This window comes from Sapajus apella, unplaced genomic scaffold (assembly GCF_009761245.1).
Source record: "Sapajus apella isolate SASKATOON/1434 unplaced genomic scaffold, GSC_monkey_1.0 scaffold204, whole genome shotgun sequence".
Taxonomy (NCBI): Eukaryota; Metazoa; Chordata; class Mammalia; order Primates; family Cebidae; genus Sapajus; species Sapajus apella.
The window spans coordinates 611,769-635,797 of NW_022437144.1; the positions used below are offsets into that span (position 1 = coordinate 611,769).

Here is a 24,029-nt window from a genome sequence, read left to right on the forward strand (position 1 = left end):
TCATCAGGAGACTTCAGAACATACATATTGATATTTCTTTTTCTTTCTTTCTTTTTTTTTTCCTTCTACTTTGGTAGAAAACATATTGATATTTCTTTGCCATCATACACATGGGGGAGGAATGAGTTTGAGGCGACTTGTACAATGAGCACAATGCTGCGTTTGCATGCATAATGTTTTATAAAATTGGATGTTAGAAAAAGCTCAAGACCACATAAGGAATAAATGTCTATAAAGCTTGGCATTACAAAGAGGCTGAGAGGGGTTAACTAGTTGTTCCAGTTCAGATTTTGTTTTTGAGTTCGTTGCTATCAGATCCCACTATTTAGGCAAAAGTCTTAAAATCAAATATACTTCTGCCAGAGCCTTACTGGAGAACAGCCACCATGGTGAAGACAGGTATTTAAGAGCTGGCAATGCCAAACAAACCTAACACTTTTCTCTTTTTTCCATTTGTGAGTTAAAAAAAAATTTGTTTTTAACCCAAAGCAGGCCAGATGTGCTGGCTAAGTCAAATCAAAGATTTTGCACATTGAGCAATTAGTTGATCCAATATGATAAGTTGTTTTTTATTTATTTTTTTGAGCATATGCACCAGAGTCCCATAAAACATGAGAGTCCTTATTCTAACAATTTCTTAAAACCAAACAAACATATGCCTGACCAAGATGACAACATACACGTCTTGGCCAGAGACTGGTCATTGTAATGAGAGCCAAAATAATGGGAAAGGTTGGGATCAGTTGGAGAGTGATGGCTATAGTGATTCAGGGGCTTGAAGGAGTAACATCATTGGAATGCACACACATAGCACACACACACACACGCGTGCACACACACACACACACACACACAGTCACTCCAGGGATGCTGCTGTTGCTGCTTCTGGAACTGCACTTTGAGAACCATTGGCCTAGATTTTGGGCTTTAATGAGCAAAAGTATAATGCCCATTTCACATTGCTCATTATTCATGCGAATTTCTTCCTGCCAACCTTATTAAAAATGCCCCAGATGTGTGTCTATAACCATTTACTATGTATTCCTCTATAAATCTGTTCAAAGTATTCTAAAACTTTGCTTATTTCATATTATGTTTATATCATTATACTTTTTGCTGCCTCTTGACAAAGGCACTTCCTTATACCTCTTTCCCACTCTCTTGCCCTTTTAAATCCCGGATATCCTTGTCACTTGTTGCTGAAATACATCAAAGGCTTTGAAAGGACTGGGGGCTCTGGTATAGATATAGTCTCATTCTTACACGAAGCTGAACTGATAGCCCATAACAGAGATGAAGTGGGGAAAGCAGAAGCTTGTGTTCAGTAAAGTTGTACCTCCAATAAGTTTAATAATCACCACCAGTACTGGACGACTGACATTGGACATGGATTGGACAGTTTCACCTTTCACAAACAGGACACATTTTCACAGACTCTTTAAATCCTTGTATTCTTTTACTCAAATGGTAAGTAGTATTACTTCCATTTATGTAAAAATGTCAATGTACAGTATGAATGATCTAGGCATTCTCAGTGGCTTTAGTAGCCATTTCTGAGAGTCCCTTGGTAGTAACCATATTGAATAGCATTGGGTATCAGGACAATTTAATTGACCATCAGCTATTAACTCAAATGATTCCAGGTGATTAAGATATTTTCTATATTCTGGAGTTAGGCGTCAGGGAATTTGGCCTTTCCATGGTGAAAAATACATTTCTACAACTAGTTGATGCCTAACATCCTGCAAGTAGAACCTCATTCCTTTGGCTTAAGGCTTTTCCCCTGTTAAAATGCAAGTGACCCTCAAAAGAGGTAGCATTAAGCCTTATAATCTCAAAGTAAATGAATTTATCCCTTTCCTGAGAGCGTGTTTTTCTTAGAGAGGTGGAGAACGAAGTAGGAGGCACTGAGGAGAGTTGGTGCTGGGAAGCGAAGTTTGGGGAGAATGGAGCAGAAAGAGGAGAGGGAGGATCCTGGTGACAGACCTCAACTCAGTCACTCTTTTGTTGAAGGGCTGGCCCTGGGAGCATCCCTACTGAAATGGGTGTTAACTTGCCACCTGGAGCAGATTACTTAGAAATCAACTATGTTTTCCGATATTAACACTACTAAAGATTCTTTAATGTATAGGCATACAAAGACTTATGGCAATGGAAAAATAGATAGCAATAAAATATTTGGTGCAACAAGAGATAGGGAGTTACCTCCCATCCCAAATCAGGACTATACTTGTTCATAGGAAGAAGATAAACTGATATTACCTTAAAGAGTGCAAATCACAGGGCTGGGACGAGGGTAAGGCACTTGCATGGTCCTGAGAGTGGGCACCTCTTTGAATTTTGTGCCCTAGGCGCCTCGCTCACCTCACCCTAGTCCTGGCCCGAGCAAATCATATTAAAGCGAAAGCTCACCATTGTGTCACAGACTTGACGATAATGGAAGGCTGAATGAGTGAGGAACAGAGTACTGAGCATCAACTCGTCTTTTTCCCGAATTGTTCATTGATGAGGAAGAGGGCAGGTGCCTGGACCTGCTCAGACTGACAGGAATGGAGAAAACTGCAATAGGGTCTGTGTTGTCTAGATAGTTACACTGGATGTCAGGTGCAATGCTTGTTAGGAGAGCCTGGTAGGATCTCCTCTGTCTTTGTACGTTCAAGGTAATTTATCCAGATCAACTGGTCAGTTTGTGGTTATTATGCTAACACTAATTATTTTGCTTCCTGTTGTCTCACTTCCTTTATGGGTGAGTTGTTGTCTAGGGATGCAATTCATGGGATTTGGGGCTGAGAGAGAAGCTGGGGCTGGGGTGGTGGGGAGGCCCAGTCAGGAGCTAAGGCAGGCCAAGCTGTGCAGGCAAAGGAGAGGAGACACCAGCAAAGCTTGCTATTGTACTAAGAATAACTACCCTCACAAACATGTACTGACTATCCACCAAATGCAAAGCATCCTTGGTTACCAATTAACCTTCTCTCCAGGGATAGTGACTAGATCAAAGTCAGGCTAGCAGAGCCATCTGTTGCTACTGGTTGGAATGGGGAGGAGAAAAGGGGGTACGGATGACTTGAAATGGAAGCTGACCTTCTAGAGCCAACTTCATTTCACTCAAATCTCTTCTCTATTATACATTCAAAAATTATTATCATTATCATTTGTACTAGTAATTGTAGTAGTGGTGGGTTCTCTGTAAGCCTTCCTGAGGGGCTTTCAGCCTCTCTTCTCCAGTCGTGGCAGAGTAGGTGCAGAAGGCAGCAAACATTGTGGTAAGCGCCTGGGTGGGAGACACAGTGGTGTTATGATAATCAGAGGCAGGAGAGAGGTTGAGTGTTAGGAGTGGGGAAGATTCTTGGTATTCTGTTAATCAATGATTAGTAGATGTTTTACAGTTTGATTCTTTATTTGGGGCTATGTCTACCTGTTGCAAAATATTAAATGAGGCCAGGCACAATGGCTTACCCCTTTAATCCCAGCACTTTGGGAGGCCAAGGCAAGAGGATTGCTTGAGCCCAGGGGTCCAAGACCAGCATGGGCAACATAGAAAGACCCCATCTTTACAAGAAATTAGTTTAAAATTTAAATGAATACTTTCAGTCTTAAACATTCTCTCTAACCATACGATTTCTGCCCTGAATCCTCTTGTGCTAATGGGAATACCACTGGGTGGGGCACAGTGATGATGTAGAAGACACTCTAAAAATTCCAGGCATATAGGGTATTGTAGAGGAAGGCAAGACTAAAGGTAATGACAAACAAAAAGATGTCTGAGCATTCAGTTTTAGAATCTTTTGGGAAAACCTCCAGAGGTAGCAAGGTGAGGGGAAAGGCAAAACCCACTAGAAGTAGTAAACAAGAAACTTCCAGAAAAGTCAGCAGAAGTAGCAAGGCCTATATTATGTGAGTCCCATACTCAGCTTTAAAGTTTAACTACTCATAATGGTTCCTAAGGAGCAGACCCTGGTGTTCTTTCGCTTTTGCTATGCAAAAGCACAAACACCCCTTCATTTTCTACAGAGGAAAATGTTTGTTTTTTGGAATTCTGAGTCTGGAGCAGACAAATGTGGCATTCATATATAAACTGAGGCCAAGGATGAATTGATTTTATTTCAGGCAAAATCCCTAAAATTTGGAATTTGGTTAAGACCTTCACACCAAGTAGTTCCAATACCTTCAAAAGCAACTGGGCCTAGCTATTTATTATTTTAAGTGTCTTCTTTCTAAATCAGAAAGAAGTACTGATTGCAAGGGAGTTCGGGGGACCTGGCCTGCTTCCCTAAATCTCAGATTCAGAACTCTAACAAGAAAGGGTCTAGGCCTAGGGCTTCTCTTGTGAGAGAAGTTTTCTCAGTACTTAGTGTGGTTTTTCAGCTGCTCGGTCCAGCTGGAGTGTGGGCAGTTGAGCTATGACATAGATTCTCATTGGGCAATACGACCTATCAAAGTTGAGATCTGCCTATCTCTGGAACTCTTACTGCATCCTCCAAGAGGGTGACCATTGAATCTGTTGGGTGGGGGGTGAAGTAGGAAGGGGCCAGGGAACCCTCTTTGTGAAGCACGCTATGATTTCATTCGACTGTTCTTTTTGCCTCTTGAAGACGATAGACAATTAACCTTCCATCACTGATCAGCAGATTTTCTTTGCTCAGTGCTTTGTCTCCCCCCTCCGCAACCTCCCAGAAATCAGGCATACAAAAATCAAATGAATCACTGCTCTTGCTCTGCTTAGAAAATTGAGCTGACAAGAATAGTTAGTGCCTGTGAGCTTCATGGGGGTGGGGGTGGTGTGAGGTCACAATGATTTATTCTGAAGCTCTTTCAGTATGCCATTTACCCAGGTTCTTATGCTCTCCCCCTGCAAGGTTAGTTGAAAGCTGGTCAAACAGCAGAACCCCAATGGCAAAAAGTAGCCCTTTGTGTGTGTGTGTGTGTGCATTGTGGGCCATAGCAACTGGCAAGACTGCATTTTAGGGTTTGGATAGATCCTTTCAGTTTATATGTTCTCGGTTTTTGGAACAGAGTCAGACTTCCTTTAAACAAAACCAAACCAACCGCAAACCATGATCTGAATTGACTGGTGAGGAGCAAGATGCACTTACTTTCCATTCTCCTTGAGCCTTTGCTGATGCTGTTCTTTCAATTAATCACTCCCTGTAATGAATGTTATATGCAAATGAAATGAGAGTTCTTAGAATGCAGCATGAGCTGGGCACAGATCTTGTCTATCACTGTTGACAGACACATGGAGGATATCAAGGTGCACTTGTGAGTTACCTCGGCTAGATCTGAGTGAACAAATGGCTGTCTTGTTTGTCAGTCAAGCTTGGTTCATTCAAAGCAACCCAGTCCTGGTCTTTTCTAGCTAATGGGGGGGGTCTATATGTTTGTTGAAACTCATCACCCTGATCTCCATGTAGACAATCAAACTGAAAAAGGCATTAAGTTTCTGGACGGAGTCACAGTCATATTTTGCACCACAGAAGCCATCCAATCAACCCCATGCGGAAATAACTATACCCTGCAAACCTCTCACAAGTGCAGGGGAAAGCTAAACTGTGGTTGAGGAGGCATCAGAGTCTTTCTGTATTTGTACACAGAGCCATCAGAGCCTCCCCAGGAAAGTGAATAATGAGCAATGGCACCCTACGCCCCCCAGGTTTGGCAGCCTCCAATCTGCTCTCACACTGCACTCCTCAGTGACAGAGGCCAGGGATGGAGCAGCCGGGTCATTGAATTGAAAAACTGGCACATGTGCCCTGGCATCTGAAAATTTCTTCTTAGTTAGTGCACACCACTGGGGGAAAGTAAGAAGAAACTCGGGAGTCAGTCATGATGAGCTTATAAGTATGAAAACATAAAAATGTCTGAGGATGATTAAGTGCCAGATGATTTTAGCTCTAGATAAAACAGCCTCTCTCCTGCTGTCCAGAGTATGAGTTAATGTGAAAGAAATGTAGACTCTGTTGTTATTCCCTTGGTTCTGTTTAAAGACCCTTTCTCTTCCCCCTTCTCTACTCAAATTTAGTAAGTAAACCCTGCTTGTTGAGCCCAGGGCTTAGATATTGGGGTTATCAGTGGTTTCATAGTCTTTTGAAAATTGTGCAATAATTCTCCGAGCCAGTGGGTTAGTGGTCTTCAGCAGTTCAGCTGCTGAGGGACGAGACCTTGGAGTTGCCTTACTTCCCTTCTTCTGTAGCAAGGCCTTGAAATCGTCATTTCTGCCAGCATCTAGGTTGGCACCGCTGCCTGACCCTGTGGTGGTGGTAGACTCACTGATTGGAAACTCAGCTGTGTTCTTTATTGGTGAGTGGGAGCTCGGTCTGCCGCCCACAGAGGCCTCACCAGGTTCCTTCCAGCCGAGCAGCTTCCTTTTGGACCTAGATAAGAGGAAGTCTGGTTTGAGTGAGTTCACGCAGCAGACATTTACCAATGCTTCACAGACCCCCATGTCTGTGACACAATCCAGGCGGCAGCCCTGCAAGCAGTCATATTGACTTGCTTTTTCTCTCTCTCACCTCTAAATCCTCAGAGCCCCTTGTTGGACCCTTCTGTCCCCACATTCCTTTCAATACTCCCAGCTGGAGTCACTTGTCCTGTGCCTGTAGGCTCAGTTCTGCCCAGGTTCTGGGACCAGGGACGAATTTCAGGAGTGAAGGCTAGTAGCTCAGCGACTCTGAATCAGGACAGCCTGGGGACTGATCCTGTTCTGAACTGGTGCTGTAGCTCCAATAATAAACTTCTGCCAGTTTTCTTGTCACTGAGCCCCTACCTTGTAACCCTGTCGAATAACTGGTCCCCATCTAGTTCCTCCTTGCCTAAGTTCCTGTTTTGATATGCTGCCTAGTGCCCCACTTCACCTCTTGATGGGAGTTTTTGGTCCAAGGAATTCTGTTAAGGGTTAAATGTCTCTGACTATAGACAGAGCTAAGAGAGAACAGATGGAGCCACAATAGGCCAAGTGGTTGCTAGGAGACGAGGGGCCTCTCACTCTGCACCTGGTCCTCCTCTCCTCTCCCTTCCTCCACTTTACCCAGTGATGTCAGTGAATTTAAGCTGTGAGGCCCTGGACTGTGCTCACATATATGGGTATCTGAACTTAGCCTCCAGATGCAATTCTAATGGCTGCTTAGAGGTAGCAGTTTTTCTCATTTTTAATTTTTTTCTTTTTCTTTTACAGTTAGGATTTCAAAATGGAATAGCAGTTTTTCTTTAAGTACAAAAAGGGAAGGCAATTGCAATTATAATTAAGGAAATTGGTGCAGACCTGTGTATCACGGTAAATAAATCTTCAGTTGTGCGTGAAGCCACAAACACGTCATCATCATCCTCCGCAATCCATTCGGCTGTTTTATCACTGATTAAACTTTTTTCTTCGGTGCCTTGTTCCACAGAGCTCCCTAGATATAAACACCAAAAGGAATGACTTTGACCACAATAGATAGGACAAAGCGCATTCTCATATGTTATTTCATTTGATGTTCAAAGCAACTCTGTGAGAGCAGCAGGGTGGAGAGAGATTTTTAATATCTCCAGGTGGAGCGAGTAGTGAAGTTCAGCATGGATCCCTGTTCTCTCATGCCTTTGTCATTACAACAGGTGGCCTGATCATTCTCTTGTTTTAAAACTGTATATCATTTCTCTAAATGAAGGAGCTGGGAGTGATCTAAAGTAGTGACTCTCACCTGGTGGGTTAGAGTGGGACCTATCTGAATCTCAGAGGGGAGCCTGTGGAGTCTGAGGAAGCGTTTTCTACAACTACCTATGGCTTTGATTTATTTGCTTGGCTTAGTCATGATTGATTCATATTGAAAGTCCAAACCTGCATACAGAAGGCCATGAGATTTTGACTTTTGGTGTTAAGGGCTCAGAAAAGGAAGAGAAACATGGATGAACCCTGACAACATTAAGCTAAGTGGAATAAGCCAGTCACAAAAAGACAAATACTGTATGATTCCACTTATGTGAGGTGTCCAGAGTCAAATTCATAGAGCCAGAAAGTAGAATGGTGGTTGCAAGGGAGGAATCTGCCGGGAGAGGGAAAGAGGAGTTGTTGTTTACTGGGTACAGAGTTTCAGTTTTGCAAGATGAAAGGAGTTCCGGAGATTGGTTGCTCAACAATGTGAATGTGTTTAACAGGAATGAACTGCATGCTTACAAATGGTCAAGATGCAATGTTATGGGTACTTTACTGCAATGAAAACAAAAAGAGACAGAAAAAGAAAGGATGAGAAATGTTACGCATTATGTTTCATGGTTCCAGGAAGACCCAAAGAACTCAAACCACCCAAGAAAGTGAGCTCCCTTTCCTCTGGAAGGCACAAACAGAGGCTGCTGGTGGCAACATATTTCATTGTTTCAGATGCCTCCAAGCCTGCCAGAGCACTTGAACTCAGTCTGGGGGGGCTATTGAGTCCCATGTAGGGAACTAAGTTCAGTGCAGCCAATGAAAAGTACTGTACAGTGAGGTGGAGAAGTAGTTCCCATGACAGGATGCATGCTTGACTAGGGAGGTGGGATGCTGAAGTCCTAGGGTACTAGAACCTAGCTTGATTTCATTATCTCAGCAGTAGGGTTTAGAGGGGAGAGTGGCCTAAACTGGGCCTTGGAGATCTGCCTCGGGCCAGTCTTGATCTCAAGGGCAGTAAGGCTGGCACATGGTTCCTATTTAGAGTAACCCAAACCCTCAAGAGGTGCCCACTACTGACTTGGGATCAGGATAATTATTCTGGGGCATCTGCTTCCATCTCTGGCACCCCACTCTCACCCTCATCTCTCCTGTGATTGAAGGAAAAAGCTAGCAGACAGTATACTAACCCAGAAGGCTTGCCTCCCTTTCACTGTCAGCCTGCGGAGTTGAAGTCACCCTTTGACCAGGTGATTGCAGGTCATCACCAGCTGGGGGACACTTGGCGTCTTCCTCCAGTGTGATGATGGGGCTGAGAGAGAGCCTTGGTTCTGACACACAGGCCTCCATTTGAGCTGTGGGAGAGGTGAGAGGCAGGTACAGCACGCTGGGTTTTTTTGGTACGGGAGGTGGAATCTTGCCTTTCTTTTTCTCAGCTTCTTCCTGGCTCTGGAGGCTAATTCTTTCAGGCAAGGCCCTCACCTTGGGGCCCTCGTCCTCCACACTTCCCTGGGGAGGCTGCTGTGTTCCTGAGAAGAAAGCACCAGAGGAACTGGCAAAAGGCGTGAAAACAAGAGATGAGGGTGCTGTTGACTCCCCTGGGCTTCTGCCATCTGGGAAGCTGGAGGACTTTGGTTTCCGCGCCACCGTGTAGCTGTCTTGAGGGAGTTGTCTCGCATGTTGAATTGAGCTCCTGGGGAGCATAGCCAAGGTTGGTGAAGTTAGTGGGTACTCCTCGGGGACAGATGGTGGCTTGTGGACCAAGCTTGGAGGCCTTCGGGCCACTGGAGGCTTCTCAGCTACAGGAGGTTTCATCTTTCTCTCTGGCAAGGTGAAGACTTCTGCTCTGGTTTCCTCGGCACAGTCAGGGCTCTCAATGTCATCTTCCGGCTCAGACTTGCTGACCGACCTCAGGCGAACAGAACGTAGGTCGGACTGAGTAACCATAGGCATCACTGGCTGGTTGGGACTAGTTTTCTGGGCCAGTTTGGCACCAAAATTTGTCTCTGAGTGATGCCGACTCACCTTGGTTTTGCTTCGGATGGAGATACTCACCCCAGACAGATCCAGGTTGGGTGAAGAGGTCAGTGGTAGGTCAAATGATAGCCGTGACTTGGAAAATCTCTCCATTGGTGACGTTGGGGGTAGTGATGATTTCCTCTCAGGTACCACTGGACGTACTCGGACACTGCTGCTTGGATGGGGTAAGTGGCCCATGGTCAAGGACATGGAAACAGTGGGAGTTGGTGTCTCTGACTGGCTGGAGTAGCCACTGGAGGGTGACATCAGTCCCGGGGGCCTTCCTGGGGAGGATATCTCCCTAGCTTCCACTTCGATGGAGAGTTGGGAAGGTGTAGTGGCTCTGGAGGTGGAAGGCGAGGCAAGAGACTCTGAGCTGCCCTGAACTTGGGTGCACTCAATGACTGTGGTGCCGGTGGCAGTGCTGGAGCTGGACAGGGATTGGTAGGTGTCACCAGACTTCCAGTCAGTAAGATACCAGTGGTGGGAGAATTGTGTACCTTCTGGATCTTTGAGGTTTGGCACAGCTGGGTGATCCTGAGCATCTGGGTGGGACGAGTGATGTCCTTGGTGTTCCAAGGAGAGGCAAAGACTCTTGGGCCTCTGGTCCTTGGATAGTGCTTCAGGCAAGAGGCCTGGCTCATCTTTGACTAGTGAGACACTGCGTGTGGGTGGGCAAGGCTTCTTTTTGGCCTTCCTGAGTGAGATACTCTTGGACCTCTGCCTTCTGTGCTGGGCCTCTTGTTGGGCACTAAGGGAGATGATGTTGTCAGCACTGTTACTGCCCTCAGAGCTCGTACTGGCAAAAGGCAAGGCACAGGCCTCACTGGCCTTCTGCTCCTCATCATAGTCAACATCTGCGGTGCCTGAGTCTGTGGGCACAGACAGTGACCGCTCCCGGAATCTGCTGGCTCCACCGGGGCCTGTCTCCAGCCTCGAGGTCCCACTGGTCAGAAGGCCAATCTTGGAGGGTCTTTCTGGCATGTGCCTTCGCTGAATAAGGCGCTCAGGGTAGCCAGCTGACCCACTGCATCCTGCTGGGTTATCACGAGCAACAAGGAGAGTAGCAGCCTCCTTAGGAACCAGAGGTGGGACTGTGTTCACAGAGACCCAAGAATTCCCGCAGGAAGGATTTTTCCTACTTTCATTGACTTGATTGCTCTTGCTGGTGGCACTTGGAGTCATGTAGGTAAAAGCATCTCCCTTCCAGGAAGTGGAGAAGGTTGATTCTGTAGGTCCATTGCAAGAAGTGGGGACACTGTACACCATTCCCATGCTCTCCATGCCAGGAGGGTTTGGGCCACTCTGTGCCTGGTGAGGTTCGTCTGGCTCACTGGAAGGAGTTCTCAGTACTGGCGAGGTAAGACTTGGGAACCGAGCGTAGTGACCAACTGCAACTCTTCCATGAACCCCTTCCGGAACTGAGTGACTGGGCCTGATGTCGGAGGTGGTCGAGTGGGCCGCACTGCCTGCTGGGCTGTGGCTGTGACCTGGAGGAAATAAACACAGAACATGAGCACTGCAGCAAGGGATCTCCTACCAGCTGTTTTGAGACAGGAGCACCAACTTTTTGCCAAGAAGCATTTTTGCCAACAGTTTGGTCAGAATTCCTTGGTTCTTCTCTTCCATAGATGCGGATGCTGGGGAAGTTGGGTTCTTGCCCGTCACCCCACAGTGAATCACAGGGTGCCTTTGAATGGTCCAGATGGCTGCCAAATACTTTCCAGCTTTGATTATTCCCCTTAGAGCTGAAGTGTCACGTGGGACTACCTTGCATTTTTCCCATACTTTCACCCCAGGCTCATAAAACTATCACAGACCTCAGTGTTCATCCATTCGGAGATGAGAGTAGAGGCTTTCGAACTAAGGACAGCATGGTGTGACTCCTGGCTCCAGCAGTAGCTCTGGAGTACGACCAAGCTGCAAAGCTTAGAGTCTGGTTGCATTGTTTGCACCTGTCACTTTTAGGCTTTGCAACATAAGGCTGAGGATAACCTGCAGATGTGAGGAAACCGTTTGGATGTTCCAAATCCCCAAAGGTTTTCTCGTACACACAAACAATTAATACTGTCATGTCATTATTATTATTAGTAGTAGCATTATGACTAGTACTGCTATGAGAATTTGTAGTAACAGCCACCATTTGTTGGACACTGACTATGTACCACGCACATGGTAGGCAAGTTACATACAATAACACTAATCTTCATGCTAATTCCACTAGGTTGGTATTATTATCCCCAGTTTATAGATGAAGAAGCTGAGGCTCAGAGAAGTTATGTAACTTGGCCAAGGTCTTCCGGTTAGTAAGCGGAGAGGCCAGGGCTCTTATCCTCTGCTATCTCCCTGGGCTGTGCTCTTTGGCCGGCATTCACTTAATGGTAATGGTTCTGTTAAGATGATAGTGAGGATCCCTCTCCCCTCATCTATTTGCCTAAATTTGGCATATCTGGTTATATTACATTTATAATGGGAAACAATGTAATGGATTCATTAGCCTGGGAGACCTATCTCCGTATTCAGTTGCCACCCTTGATGAGAGGCCCTTAGCTATTCTTAATTACCATACTGGTTTTTTCAGGACATCCGAAAGCTCCCCTCCCAATTATTCCTGTTCCCCATCACCACAGTATGACCTGAGTGGCAGGATTGGTGGGAGTGGGTAAGGGAAATGGACTGGGGAGTCAGCTGTGGTGGGGTCACCTTGGTCTCGCTGGGGAAAGTTAGAGAATCCAATAATGGTCCGCCTCCGCCTCAGGGTGGACTTGGGGTTCACGGCTGTCTCTGTGTTAAACAATGAGTGTCGCAAACTTGCATGTTTATCAAACTGCTGCCCTGTAGCCAAAATAAAGACACTTGGGTGCATCCTGATTTCTGTTTAAAACATAGTGGAAACTGGCCCAAGGTAGAGAGAAGGAATGATGGCAGTCGTGATGAGCATGAATAGCGTCTAAGGCAGGTGGCACTTCTTCCCCATCCTTCCCAATTTGGCCCTGGGCATGCATGCTGGGTTTCTCAAACATGGAAGTGGCAGTGGTTTTCAACACTGGGGTACATATTGAAATCAACTGGGCAGCTGTTGAAATTGCAATACCTGGCCCCCACCCCAGAACACTGAAATCTCTGAGAGTAGGGCTCACATAGAAGCATTTTCTAGAAGTCTTCAAGTGATTATTCAGAGGTACAGCCAGGGGTGAGAACCACTGGTATAGAGCAGTAGGCTGCAACTGGATGCTGCTTGATTGTGATCTTTCCTCAGAGAGGGCCTTTATATGGGCCAGGCGAGGCCAGTGTCTCCAAGAGGCTGCCCTACTGCCCTCCACCATCCAGGAAGATGCCTGATAGTCTGTCCTACAGTCACCTCATCACATTTTACCAAATCTGGCCCGCAGCATGGTGATTGAGCTCTATTTCCTTCTCTCTCTCTCTCTCTTTTTTTTTCTGGCACTGACTTTTCAATTCAGGAAAATTATTGACACAGATTACAGTTATCATTTCCTCTGAGTTACATGGTACTTTCAAAATACTTGTTAATTCAGTTTGTTTACTGACTTGATAATGTTTTCAAATTTAATTAAATTAAAATGGAAGATTTACTTAGTAATATGCCTTACTTAATATTATTAAAATTTTTTTTAGAGCTCTATTTCTCTTAAAGTGCTAGGTCAGTCTTTGGGTTCTGGAAAATGCCTGGGTCAGAGTCAGGGCAAGGCAGGGTGATGCGGCAAGGTCTGTGGTTCCCCCTCCCTTTCTCTCATTCAGCAGCTGGCTAGTCAGACCCTCCCCCACCAGCCACACAGCCGCTTACATTCACAGACATCTCAGCAGGTGGCTCTGTGGGAAAAGCTCAGGGACAGACTCACTGAGAGGAAGACAGATATTTATTTATTTATTTAGAGACAAAGTCTCACTATCACCCAGGCTGGAGTGCAGTGGTGCGATCTCAGCTCACTGCAACCTATGACTCCTCGGGTCAATTGAGCCTCCCACCTTAGCCTCCCAAGTAGCTGGGGCCACAGGTGTGCACCACCACACCTGGCTATTTTTTTGTATTTTTGGTAGAGATGGGGTTTCACCATGTTGTCCAGGCTGATCTTGAATTCCTGAGCTCAAAGTATCCACACATGCCAGCCTCCCAAAATGCCGGAATTACAGGTGTGAGCCACTGTGCCTGGCCAAGATAGACATTTAGACACGAAATGTTCAACATCACTTCTGGAGTCTTTCCTCATCAGCCCTCACTCCTTTTGGTATATTTCCCTAGTCTGTGGGCTCTATTTCCTGCCTCTGATTTTCTGAAATGATGCCAGTGACAGTGGAGGACCCCATATCCAGGGAGCATTGCCATGTGTGGCCAGAGCTGTCCTCATCTTCATCAACATTTCCCAGCAGAGCACAGGCTGGCGCTGGCTCACAGGACCCCTCTGATCCTTTTAGGTTACTGAGATCAAAGTTTCATCATGTCACTGGCCCTATCTCCTCAAAGGACTGGCCCTCCTTCTATTCACCTTATAGCTGATGGACTGTAGATCATGGATTAATAGTGAGCATGGTATAGTGTGCCATATGCCCCCAGAGCCACAGCCAGTTGGGCTACCGACAATACATCATGTTACCCACTCTCAAAGTTGTACTGGGTCCCCTTTTGGTCTTTTTGGCCTTAGGACCTTTCTACCACTTATTTTCTTGAAAACTTGCCAAACAAGTTGAGGAGGCCCACCTTGCTAGAAGACTAGTGTCCAGCAAAAGTGCCACCAGACCTTTGGTCTGTGCCCAGGTGTGATCATCCCTTGTTACCACCAGCACTCCAAACCCCATTCTCCCGCTTCGACTCCTGCCAGTGTTCTGCAGACCCAGCTCTGGGCACAAGAACTTGTCTTTCCCAGACCCAAACAGAACTCACAAACTTTATGTTTCCATATATGCTGATGAGCACACAAATTCATAAGCCTGTAGAGCCTTCTGTTAAGAAAATTTGGTTTGCTATCAACTGGTCTCATTAGGGAGGCAGTGCCAGGAAGGGGTGAAGAAAGAGCAGCCAGAGCCCCCTCTTCTGCATGCCTCAATTCCCTGGTGAGAGCCATGACTGTGACAGCACAAGGTGAGCTGGCAGCAAAGAAAGTCTCACTTCCCTCCCCCAGCACCCAGTGCATTGAAGAGGATGGCCTGTAGAGGGATGAAGGGAAGCAGACAGAGGTGGTGCTAAGCAACTCTACCAGAGATGTTGATGGGCACAATGTCAGACTGTGTGGAGCAAGGCTGAGGCCACCGCTTCTCCTCTAGGATGGGCAGAGGGAAGAAGCTATTCCAGGCAGTTTGCTTGTCGGCTGTGGTAGACAGGCTCAGGGAGGCCTCGGGGGCCCTCACACCCTGGGTGGTAGTTTCATCCTCACTCAGCTGCCGTTTTGTAGGCTGTTGGGAGAGAAGGTGATGGAAAGGGTGTACTCCTGCCTGGCGATGAGCCAGTGCCCACAAGATGGCTGTTTGGGCTGGGTAGTTGAAAGCTTCATCTGGGAGGCAGAAAAGCGTGGACAGGCCGCCAGGCCAGACACCTGCTGTGCAGGGCCCATCTGGGTGGGGCCTCAGGGTAGCTCTCCTGGTGAGCACAGGTGAGCAGCTTCCAGTGGGTAATGCTAGCAGCTGGAGGTCTCTGTCAGTGGGCTCATGCTGGCTCTCCCAGGTGGGGGATGAGGCAACTCACCATCAATACAAACTCCAGACGCCTGGCAGACTGGGGCCTTGGGTTGGGGGTGGGCTCAGGGGCCTCATCAGAAGAGCGAAAGGTCTGCCCCAGAAGTCTGGCCTCCGAGTACTGTTCCTCATATTCTTCTGAAAAATAGCACAGTGGAGACACACTCTAGGGTGCCACAGCCGAGCGCTGGGTTGGGGAAGGGTCACCAGCCAGGGCTCCTGCCCTAGCTGTGAGGCCTGACTCTCATTGTTTCTTTAGGCTATTTCTGGGTGTTTGAGATTTGGAAATGGAAAAGTGCAGGGTTGAGAAGAGAAAGTCAGTATATTCATGCTGTGGTGGTTTGGGGACCAAGCCCTTATCTCAAAAACCCCCGCCTTGAGTGCTCAATTACAAAAAGAGGTTCAGGATGCAGACACCTTTTGCTACTTTGGACTGCAAGATCCTGTCTTTGAAGCCCTGCAGCTCTTCAGGTTTTCTGCGACCCTACCAAGGAAATGACCTGTGTCAAGCAAGAAGAGATTTACACCGGGAAGTCCAATCTGGAGTTCTCTCTTGGATGTCAAGAACTCTTACTTGAGCTTTTGTGGGTCAGGTTCCCTGCACCTTAGTCCTGCTGTGAATGGTGTCAGGTCTAGGAGGGCTAAGGTGAAGGAGAGGGAAGGAGGAGGTAACAGCATAAAAGAGGCAGAAGTTCAGTGGCATCATCAGTGAATAAGGATGCACAAGATTTGAATGGGGTTGATTGAAGTGATGAATTTGATGAATACATGAAGACAGTGAGAGTAGAGAAGGAACATTCATGCTCAATGTACACTGAACAAAGCTCTTAGAATCATAGAGATTTGGGGTTGTTTTTAGGGTTCTTTGATCCAACACCTCATTCTGTGTCCAGACTCCCTCCTCAGTAGCCCTTTTAGATGCTTCTTCAGCCTCGATGCACACACCTGCAGGTAATGGGAGCTCCCTCCCTCCCAAGGCAGCTCATTTCTTCCACGGACAGTTGGGATTGTCAGGCATGTCAGAAAGTTCTTCCTTATCTGGAGGTGGAATGTGCCTCCTTCTGGGTTTCCACCCACTGGTCCTAATTCTGCCACGGTAGCAACACAGAGCACATAGACTCTTTTGCTGTGTGGCAACTCCTCTGTTATCTGAACACAAGGCTCATGGTGACCCTTGGCATCTTGCTTTTCCAAGGTCACCACTGCCCTGGTGGGGGGTGGGGGTTATTGCTGTTATCCTATTGGTGGCCCATCAGCAGTTTTCTAGTTGCCATTAGAGTTAACCTTCATTAATATAGATAAAGGACTGCTGACGAAACCCCTTTTCATGCTTAACATCCACTGAGCACCTCTTGGGGGATGAGGAGGGAATCCAGCTGTGTTCCAGGTGCTTTTGCAAACCTAAGGGTAGTAAGATACGATTTTTTTTTTTTTTTTTGAGACGGAGTCTCCCTATGATGCCAAGACTGGAGTGCAGTGGTGTGATCTCAGCTCACTGCAGCCTCCGCCTCCTGGAGAATCAAGCGATTCTCTTGCCTCAGCCTCCTGACTAGCTGGGATTACAGGTGCCCACCACCACGCCCGGCTAATTTTTGTATTTTTAGTAGAGATGGGGTTTCAACTATGTTGGCCAGGCCGGTTTTGAACTCCTGACCTCAAGTGATCCGCTCTTCTTGGCTTCCCAAAATGCTGGGATTACAGGCGTGAGCCACCGTGCCCGGCGGTAAAATGTGATTCTTTACATCGAGAAGCTCAGGTTGGTTAGGAGGACAAAATTGGTGACTCCTGGGTGCTGTGTATAGGGCTTACTTTGGTGAGGTAATAGCTACCCAGGGGGCAGTTATTGCAAGAGCAGAGTGAGTGAGGCCTAGAGTGGGAGATTCTGCAGATGGCCCCTTTGTCTTCTGGTGCCAGGATCCAAAAGGTATAGGCGATGTGGCAAGAGAGGGGGCTGGAGGGAATGTGGGCCCACATTGTGGGGGTCTCCCACCCAGCTATCGGTGAATTACATGACTTATGGCCCTGCCTCAGTCTCTGTCCTTGTTTCCCCATGGAGTACTGAGCTGAAAAAAGGGGGTGGTGGGGGAAAACAGCCCTGGAAATAGCCTCTTTCAGAATTATTAGGCTGAAAGGTGAAAGCTGGAAACTGCTTTGTCGATTGGTTTTAAACTGTTTTCTCTGTTTCCCTTGCTGGTCCCTGTCCTCTTTCTTCTTTGCCTCCCTCCTGCCGCTGCGTATCTTTCCTCTGGGCTCGGCCGCAGCCCCCCTCCCTCTCGGTACCTTGCAACAGGCTCTGGAGATTGAGCTGCGCCTCTCGAAGCAGCTCCTCTACACTCGGAGGCCTGCCCGAGGAGAGGAACACGTTCACTGGCTGTCGCCATGACGACCTCGAGTGGGCAGTCGCTGTCGCATTTTCCCGACCCGAGTTAGCTGCAGCTAGGGAAGGAGAGAGTCAGTGAGAGGCACAGGCGAGCTTGGGGGGAGCGGCGCGCGGCGGCCAGTGGGCGCCCGCCGTTCCCCAAGGCCCGCCTCTGCGTGGGGCGGGGGGAGTGCGAGGCTGCGCTTAAAAGGCGAGGAATCGCCAACCGCAAGATTTTTCCTCGACAGATTCTGCCGCAGTCCGCTCCCTCCCGCTCCGCTCGTCTCTGCCCGCCTGCCCGGTCGCCGCCGCCGCCGCCGCCGTGTCGCCCGCGTCCTCCGGGCCCAGTACCGCCGCCAGCCCTCTCCGGCCCCGGCGAAGAGGTAACGCGCCCCAGGCCGAGCCGCTGGGCCCTCCGCCCCGAGCGCCGTCCTCCAGCTCGCCCCGGTGGGTGTGGCCCTGCCTGTCCCGCGCCCCGCCGCCGCACTTAGGTCCCCTCCCGCGTCCAGTCGCCGCATTTCGGCCTCCTCCTCCTGTGGCCCGTAGCTCCCGTCCCCTTTTCCCCACTACGGAGCCCCAGGACCCTGGGCTTGTCAAGATGTCTGAGGCGACAGGAAATCTCAACAGCCTCCGCATGGCGAATGTGGCCCTGCGTGAAGAATTAAATGCCCTTCGCGGGGAGAATGCCAATTTGGGCCTCCAGCTGGGAAGAGCCCTGGCCGAGGTTAATTCCTTGAGGGGCAATGTCTCGAGCTACATCCGCTGGCCAGTGCCCATAGTGCCCGTCCTAGCGGAGGAGAACTTGGAGTTCCCGCTCAGTGAGATCGAAGCCATTCCTGGGGGACAGCTGCCCTTCTCATGCCGGCCTCCCCCACGCGCGGAGCCCGAGTGTATCTCGGATGATCTTTTGATTAACGTGATCCAGGATTGCAGCACCCCCGACGGGCCCGCTGACCCTCCTCTGCTGCCCATCCCGCCCCCGCCAGCACTGCCCCCGCCCGCGTCAAAGGAGCCGCCCCCGCAGCCACCTCTGCCACCGCTGCAGCGGCCTGAGATAGAGCCCTTTTCAGGCGACCCAGTCTACCTGGCTGAATTCCTGATGCAGCTAGAGACCTTCATAGCCAACCATGAGGATCATTTCCCTGGGGGCGCCGAGCGGGTGGCCTTTCTGATCTCCTTTTTCACTGGCGAAGCCAAGGACTGGGCCATCTCGGTCACTCAGGAGGGAAGCCCCTTGCATGCCAACTTCCCGCGCTTCCTGGATGAAATCCGTAAGGAATTCTGTGGCCCCATCCCCCCACGTGTGGCTAAAAAGGCCATTCGCAAGCTCAGGCAGGGCGACTGTACCCTCGGCAGCTATGCAGATGCTTTTCAGTTCCTGGCTCAGTTCTTGTCTTGGGATGACTGCCGCCTCCAAAACCAATTCCTCAAAGGCCTGTCGGAATTCTTCCGCAAGGAGCTTTTATGGTCAACAGAAATGGCTGATCTGGATGAGCTGATTCTAGAATGTGTGGAGATAGAAAGAAAAGTGCGCGTCCCCAAGCCTATCCCGCTCCCTGGGGTTCGCAATATCCTCTTCCCTTTTGCTCCGAGTCCCAGTGAGGAAGAAAGTGAAGATGAAGAGTACTACAGTGAAGATGAAGACCAAGAGGCACGCAGGCACAGGCTTCACCCCAAGGACCAGAGGAAGTGCATAAGGGCTTTTCAGCAAGAGATGATGGAGAAGGAGGAGGAGGAGATGAAGAAGGAGGAAGAAATCAAGAAGGAAGAGGAGGAGAAGGAGGAGGAGGAAGAGGAAATGAAACAGAAAGAGGAGGAGGAGGAGATAAGCAACAAGAATGAGGAGGAAGGACAGAGTAAGGGTGAAGAAGATGAAGATGAGGATGGGGGCCAGAGACCAGAGCAGGAGCCACAGCAGGAGCCAGGGACTGAAGAGACCGATGGTGAGGCAGAGGAGGAGCCCCTGGATGAGGCCCAAGATGATGACCTAGATGAGCTGATGGAGATGGCGCCGACCTTTGTTCACGCGTCATCCCAGACTTCTGGTCCCACAAGTGGTTACCATGCCGAAAACTTCCTGGGTGCATCGCCTCCCATAATACAACCCAGCAGACGGAGGAACCAGAATCGTGTCCCACTTCTGGAAGGCCTTCCAGGCACCAATTCACCATTCTACAGCTCGCCCCCACTGATTCGCCGCACAGGTCGCTTGGGGCAACGCCAAGTTCGAAGACGGCCCCCTGTGCTTTTCCGCCTCACTCCGAGACAGGGAGGCCACCGAGCTGCTCGTGGCCGAATTCGAGTGTGAGTGCTGGGGCCAGATGGCCACCCAGAACACACCCTTCTTTTGCGTCCCCTGCCCCTGCTATTGCTGTCATACCTGCCCCATCTGCTGACCAGACTTCAGGGAGTTTCAGACCTGCAGAGCCTGAAGAAGACCCGCAGAACTCCAGACCATCTTGCAACCATGACCAGAGAGTGACGTGTGGCCAACCAGGGTCACCTGAGAAAGGAGGGATTAGCAGTAGCTGCCCTCTTGGCATGTACTCTGCTCAGTCCTGCCACGAGCTGGAGGGCAAGTTTCTGGGCCTGTTCCCATAAATGAACTGGTCACCCTCTTGTCTCTCTCCTCTGGTTGTTCCTAACCCTCACCTCTCCTGCGTTTCTTCACCCTATGTTCTACAGTTTTATCTCTCACTGACCCAATTGGACTTCACCCAATGCCTCACTGACCTGCCCCAATGAGCAAGAGGATAGGCTACCCTGAACTCCTAAAGCCACTGAGGCCAGTTACTGGATAGACTCAATGGTGGGCAAGGTGGTCTCAAGAAATGTCCCTAGAAGCCTACACTCTTCATGCCACACCTCCAGCAGAGGGCCTGGAAGAGGACCCGACATCTAGCCCAGTGAGAGTGTGAAAAGCCACATGTCAAATGGACAACTTGACCGAGATTTGCCCTTGACTCACTGTGCAGGCTGGTTCCACTTACAGCACTAGAATTTACCTTTGCATAGACTCCCCTATCAGGGCTCTTGGACTGGCTTGCCTCATCTGGAGCCCTTTCCTCTCACCACATTGCCCTCCTGGGCACCCCCGGTGGACAGCGCCCAACATTGCAGGCTCCACCACTTCCCTTGATGTTGCCTAAAGGGTAGCCAGTTGGGATTCGGGGAGGAGAAGGAGGAAGAAGAGGAGGAGGAGAAAGACGCAGTAATGATCATTCTGCCATTGTAGAGAGTGACTCTTTCCTAAGGGAAGGTGGTCTTCTCCCCCTGCCAGGCTTTGGATTGCAGCCCCCAGTCAAAGGTATTTGCAGGACATTTTCTATCCCTGGAGTTGCAGAGGAGGCCCAACTGGCCATTCTGTCTGGGACAGACAGAGGGCCCATGGCCTGTTCTGAGCTCCCTTCGACTTCAAGGATCCCTTAGTTTTGAGAGGAGAAAAGAAGGCTGCACCCACCGTGGCCTCACAGCTGGGATCCCTTTTCATGTCTTTGACCTGGGGGCCAATCCCTGGCCTGCTGCTGTGCTTTAGTGACACAGTAAAGCTTAAGAGGGTGGCTGCCACCTAGGAACTCCTGGGACTTCTGGGTACAAGCTCAGGTGCCCTTATAAAGAGACCCGCTGCTTGCCTTGAGTCCAGAAAGCACTGCTTCTGCAGTGAAAAACACCCATTTACTATGTCAGTTCTGGCCACAAAATGCCAGCCAACTCCACTGCTGGCCTGAACTGCCCCTGGACACTGGACTTTTGCACAGTGCCTGGCAGCAAAGCAAGTGTGGCCAGGGTTTGTGGCCAAAGGGAAGAAAACATAGTAAATTCAACCTCTGTTCCTCATGGGAGTCTGACCAATAACATCAGCCCGACCTTAGGATCTTGGGCCTGGATGGAGGCAAGAGGAAGAAGCTGGAGGAAGAGGAGTTGCAGAGAAACCCAGTCCTCCGACTGGTTTCTGGTGAGGTCTCTATTCATCAGTGGGAGGTAAGATGCCTTTTTCATTAGCACTTTTGTTTCTCAGCCTGGGGAATCAGTGGAGTTGGGTTCCTATAACCTGTTGCTACCTTTTAAAAAGATCCCTTCTCTCCAAAGAGAAAAGTAATACATAATCGTTAAAGAAAGTTTGGAAAATGGAGAAAGCTATAAGGACAAAAAACCCCAGACCTTCAGAGTCCCATCACATAGATGCAAGCACTATTAACACTTTGCTGCCTTCCTTTCTAGTGTGTTCTTGGTACGTCTTGTCAAAGCTGAGATCATTCTGCCAGTTCCTGATCAGCAGGATTTAAAATGGCTGCCACCTGTGCAGTCATGCATGCTGAATAATTCATTTAAGCATTCTCCTAATTTGTTGGACCTTTCAATTGTCGGGTTTTCCCCATCCGCACCAGGGCAGGAGTAAACAACTTTGTAAAGAAAAATTTGTCTGTTTTTCAGCTGATTTTGTCTAATTTTCTCAGGAGTGCATTCCAGAAGGGGACCTGCTATTCTTCGAGGCTGTGAACCCTATTTGCTGATGGCCGACACTCTGGCCCTGCTGCCTCATGTCCCTGTGGAGACGTGTGAAGGACGGGTGCCTTACACCCACAATTCCAGGGACCCTTCAGCATAGGCCCTGCCTGTTCCCATGGTACTTCTCACCCTGAGTCCTCAGAACCACAGCCAGGGACAGAGCAGATGAGCCGTGAGCTGGTTTCCACCCTCTGGGGGCAGGAAGGGCTTGGGCTTCCCTTTGAACCTCTTCCTCCCTTTCCCAGATCTTCAATATTTGTTGTGATATAACAGCCATAAGAGCTGTAAGAGGAACTGTGGGCTTTGGGAGCTTTCTTGGGTTGAAAGAGGGGTGGGGGGAGGGGATGCATGCAGGGGTATGAAGGCAGCCCAAGGTCTCCCAGAAGCTCGGGAGGAAACCCGTTTGGAATATATGTGTTATTGTTTCATTACTGTGTTGTGAAGATAAGAAACTGCTCTGTATGCTAAAGCTTTCTCTCCGCTATAAAAATATAAAGGGTGTGTAAAGATTGTGTCTCTTTGTTTTTAAGCAAACATAGATGGGTATAGAGTAGGCATCGGGTGCTTCCAAGGCCCCCTGCTGGAATCAACCCTACCCTGAAGTCTTGAAATCCTTAGACGAGGAAACCAAGGCCTGGCGAAGCTCAAGGGACCTGCCTACAAGTTCTGTGTATTTGTAGATGGCAGAAATTGTTGGGAGGGAAGTGGAAGCACTGGGCATCTTGAAAAATAGCATTCGTTCTCCCGGGGAGTAGGGTGGCCTAGCCCTACAGGCACTCACGGGCACGCTTGGGACTTTGAGTGAAGGAAAAGAGGCCGGGTTGGGTGGGGAGGGCCCTTCTGCTTTTTGACACTAGGTGGCGCTATGAGATGCCAGTGAGTTAGCTGGTGAAGATGAATCAGAAGTCCCCAGAGCTGTCCATGTAAGAAGCCCTCCCAGGGGAACATCACACATTGGGTTCTGTTGGGGGGAAATAGGGGAGGAACAGCGGGGGGTGGGGAGTTGGGGAGAGATAGCATGGAGAGAAATGCCAGATATAGGTGAAGGGGAGGAAGGCAGCAAATCACGCTGCTGTGTGTGTACCTATGCAACAATCTTGCATGTTCTTCACATGTAACCCAAAACCTAAAATGCAATAAAAATTAACTAATTAATTAATTAATTAAAAAAAAAAGAAGAAGCCCTCCCAGAAAGATCTCATGGCTCCTCAGACTCTGGGGTCAGAAGAAACTGAATCCCATTCTGTGATTTGTCCAAGTTTCCCAGCATGAATTGGACTTTCCCCCTGCCCCCAGGGGAAGTGGGTGGGAACATTCATTATGCCTCTAGTACTTTCAAGTGCTGTGCCAGGCACTTTACATCCGTTATCTTATTTCATTCTGATAATGATTCTGGGGGCAAGAACTAACTATCCTTACCTTCATCTTAAAGATGAGGACACTGAGGCTTAAAGAGAAGTCACCGGCCAAAGACTGACAGCTAGTGAGTGGCTCTGTCACAGTCCTGCAGCTGCCCATTAGCTCTGGGGACACTTAGTGCCTCTCTGCCTCCACTCCGCTGGCCCTGCTGTCTAACAGGACAGGCCAAGCTCCTAGTTCTGCCCTGTCCTGCCCCCTGCCCCCAGCTTGCAGGATTCCAGTCGGGAAATAAACTCTGGTTTCAGAGGCACATTTGCTTTGTCCCTTTAATAGGAAGGAAGGGAGGGAGGGAGGGAACCATGGCGTTTCTGACCATGTGCCAGGCATTTTCACCATCATTTCATTTTCTCTCCACAATTCAGTGAGGCAGGTAATGCTGTCTCCTTTTAAAGCTGAGGGACCTGAATCTCAGAG

General features: G+C 48.8%; 2 protein-coding genes across 10 annotated transcripts in view; one reads left to right on the plus strand and one right to left on the minus strand.

Annotated features, from left to right (window-relative positions):
- Window positions 1-215: 215 nt before the first annotated feature.
- NHSL2 (NHS like 2) overlaps window positions 216-24,029 on the minus strand; it is an 82,305-nt gene continuing 58,491 nt past the window's right edge. For 3 of the 7 annotated variants that reach the window (XM_032270128.1, XM_032270129.1, XM_032270130.1), the window contains exons 2-4: window positions 8,809-11,127; window positions 7,259-7,391; window positions 216-6,371 (exon numbers count right to left, since the gene is read on the minus strand). In XM_032270128.1, the coding sequence (XP_032126019.1) occupies window positions 6,050-6,371; window positions 7,259-7,391; window positions 8,809-11,127 (2,774 nt within the window). In that variant the 3' untranslated portion in view covers window positions 216-6,049. Of the gene's footprint in view, window positions 6,372-7,258; window positions 7,392-8,808; window positions 11,128-12,340; window positions 12,473-14,853; window positions 15,050-15,338; window positions 15,467-17,608; window positions 17,765-24,029 lie in introns of all 7 variants that reach the window. The other 4 variants (XR_004265790.1, XM_032270125.1, XM_032270126.1 and 1 more) reach the window with 4 other exon arrangements.
- On the plus strand, window positions 17,807-22,703 carry RTL5 (retrotransposon Gag like 5). Of its 3 annotated transcripts, XM_032270133.1 has the most exons (3): window positions 17,807-20,994; window positions 21,036-21,668; window positions 22,145-22,703. In XM_032270133.1, exon 1 carries the CDS (start codon window positions 18,286-18,288, stop codon window positions 19,993-19,995), a length of 1,710 nt encoding a protein of 569 aa, XP_032126024.1. In that variant the 5' UTR covers window positions 17,807-18,285; the 3' UTR covers window positions 19,996-20,994; window positions 21,036-21,668; window positions 22,145-22,703. The 3 variants fall into 3 exon arrangements, with proteins under 3 accessions (XP_032126024.1, XP_032126023.1, XP_032126022.1); XM_032270132.1 differs by having other exon boundaries at window positions 17,807-21,668; window positions 22,122-22,703; XM_032270131.1 differs by having other exon boundaries at window positions 17,807-21,668.

Excerpts from the sequence above, each read along its gene's own strand:
- RTL5 (XM_032270132.1), top strand. The coding sequence starts at position 18,286 with ATGTCTGAGGCGACAGGAAATCTCAACAGCCTCCGCATGGCGAATGTG.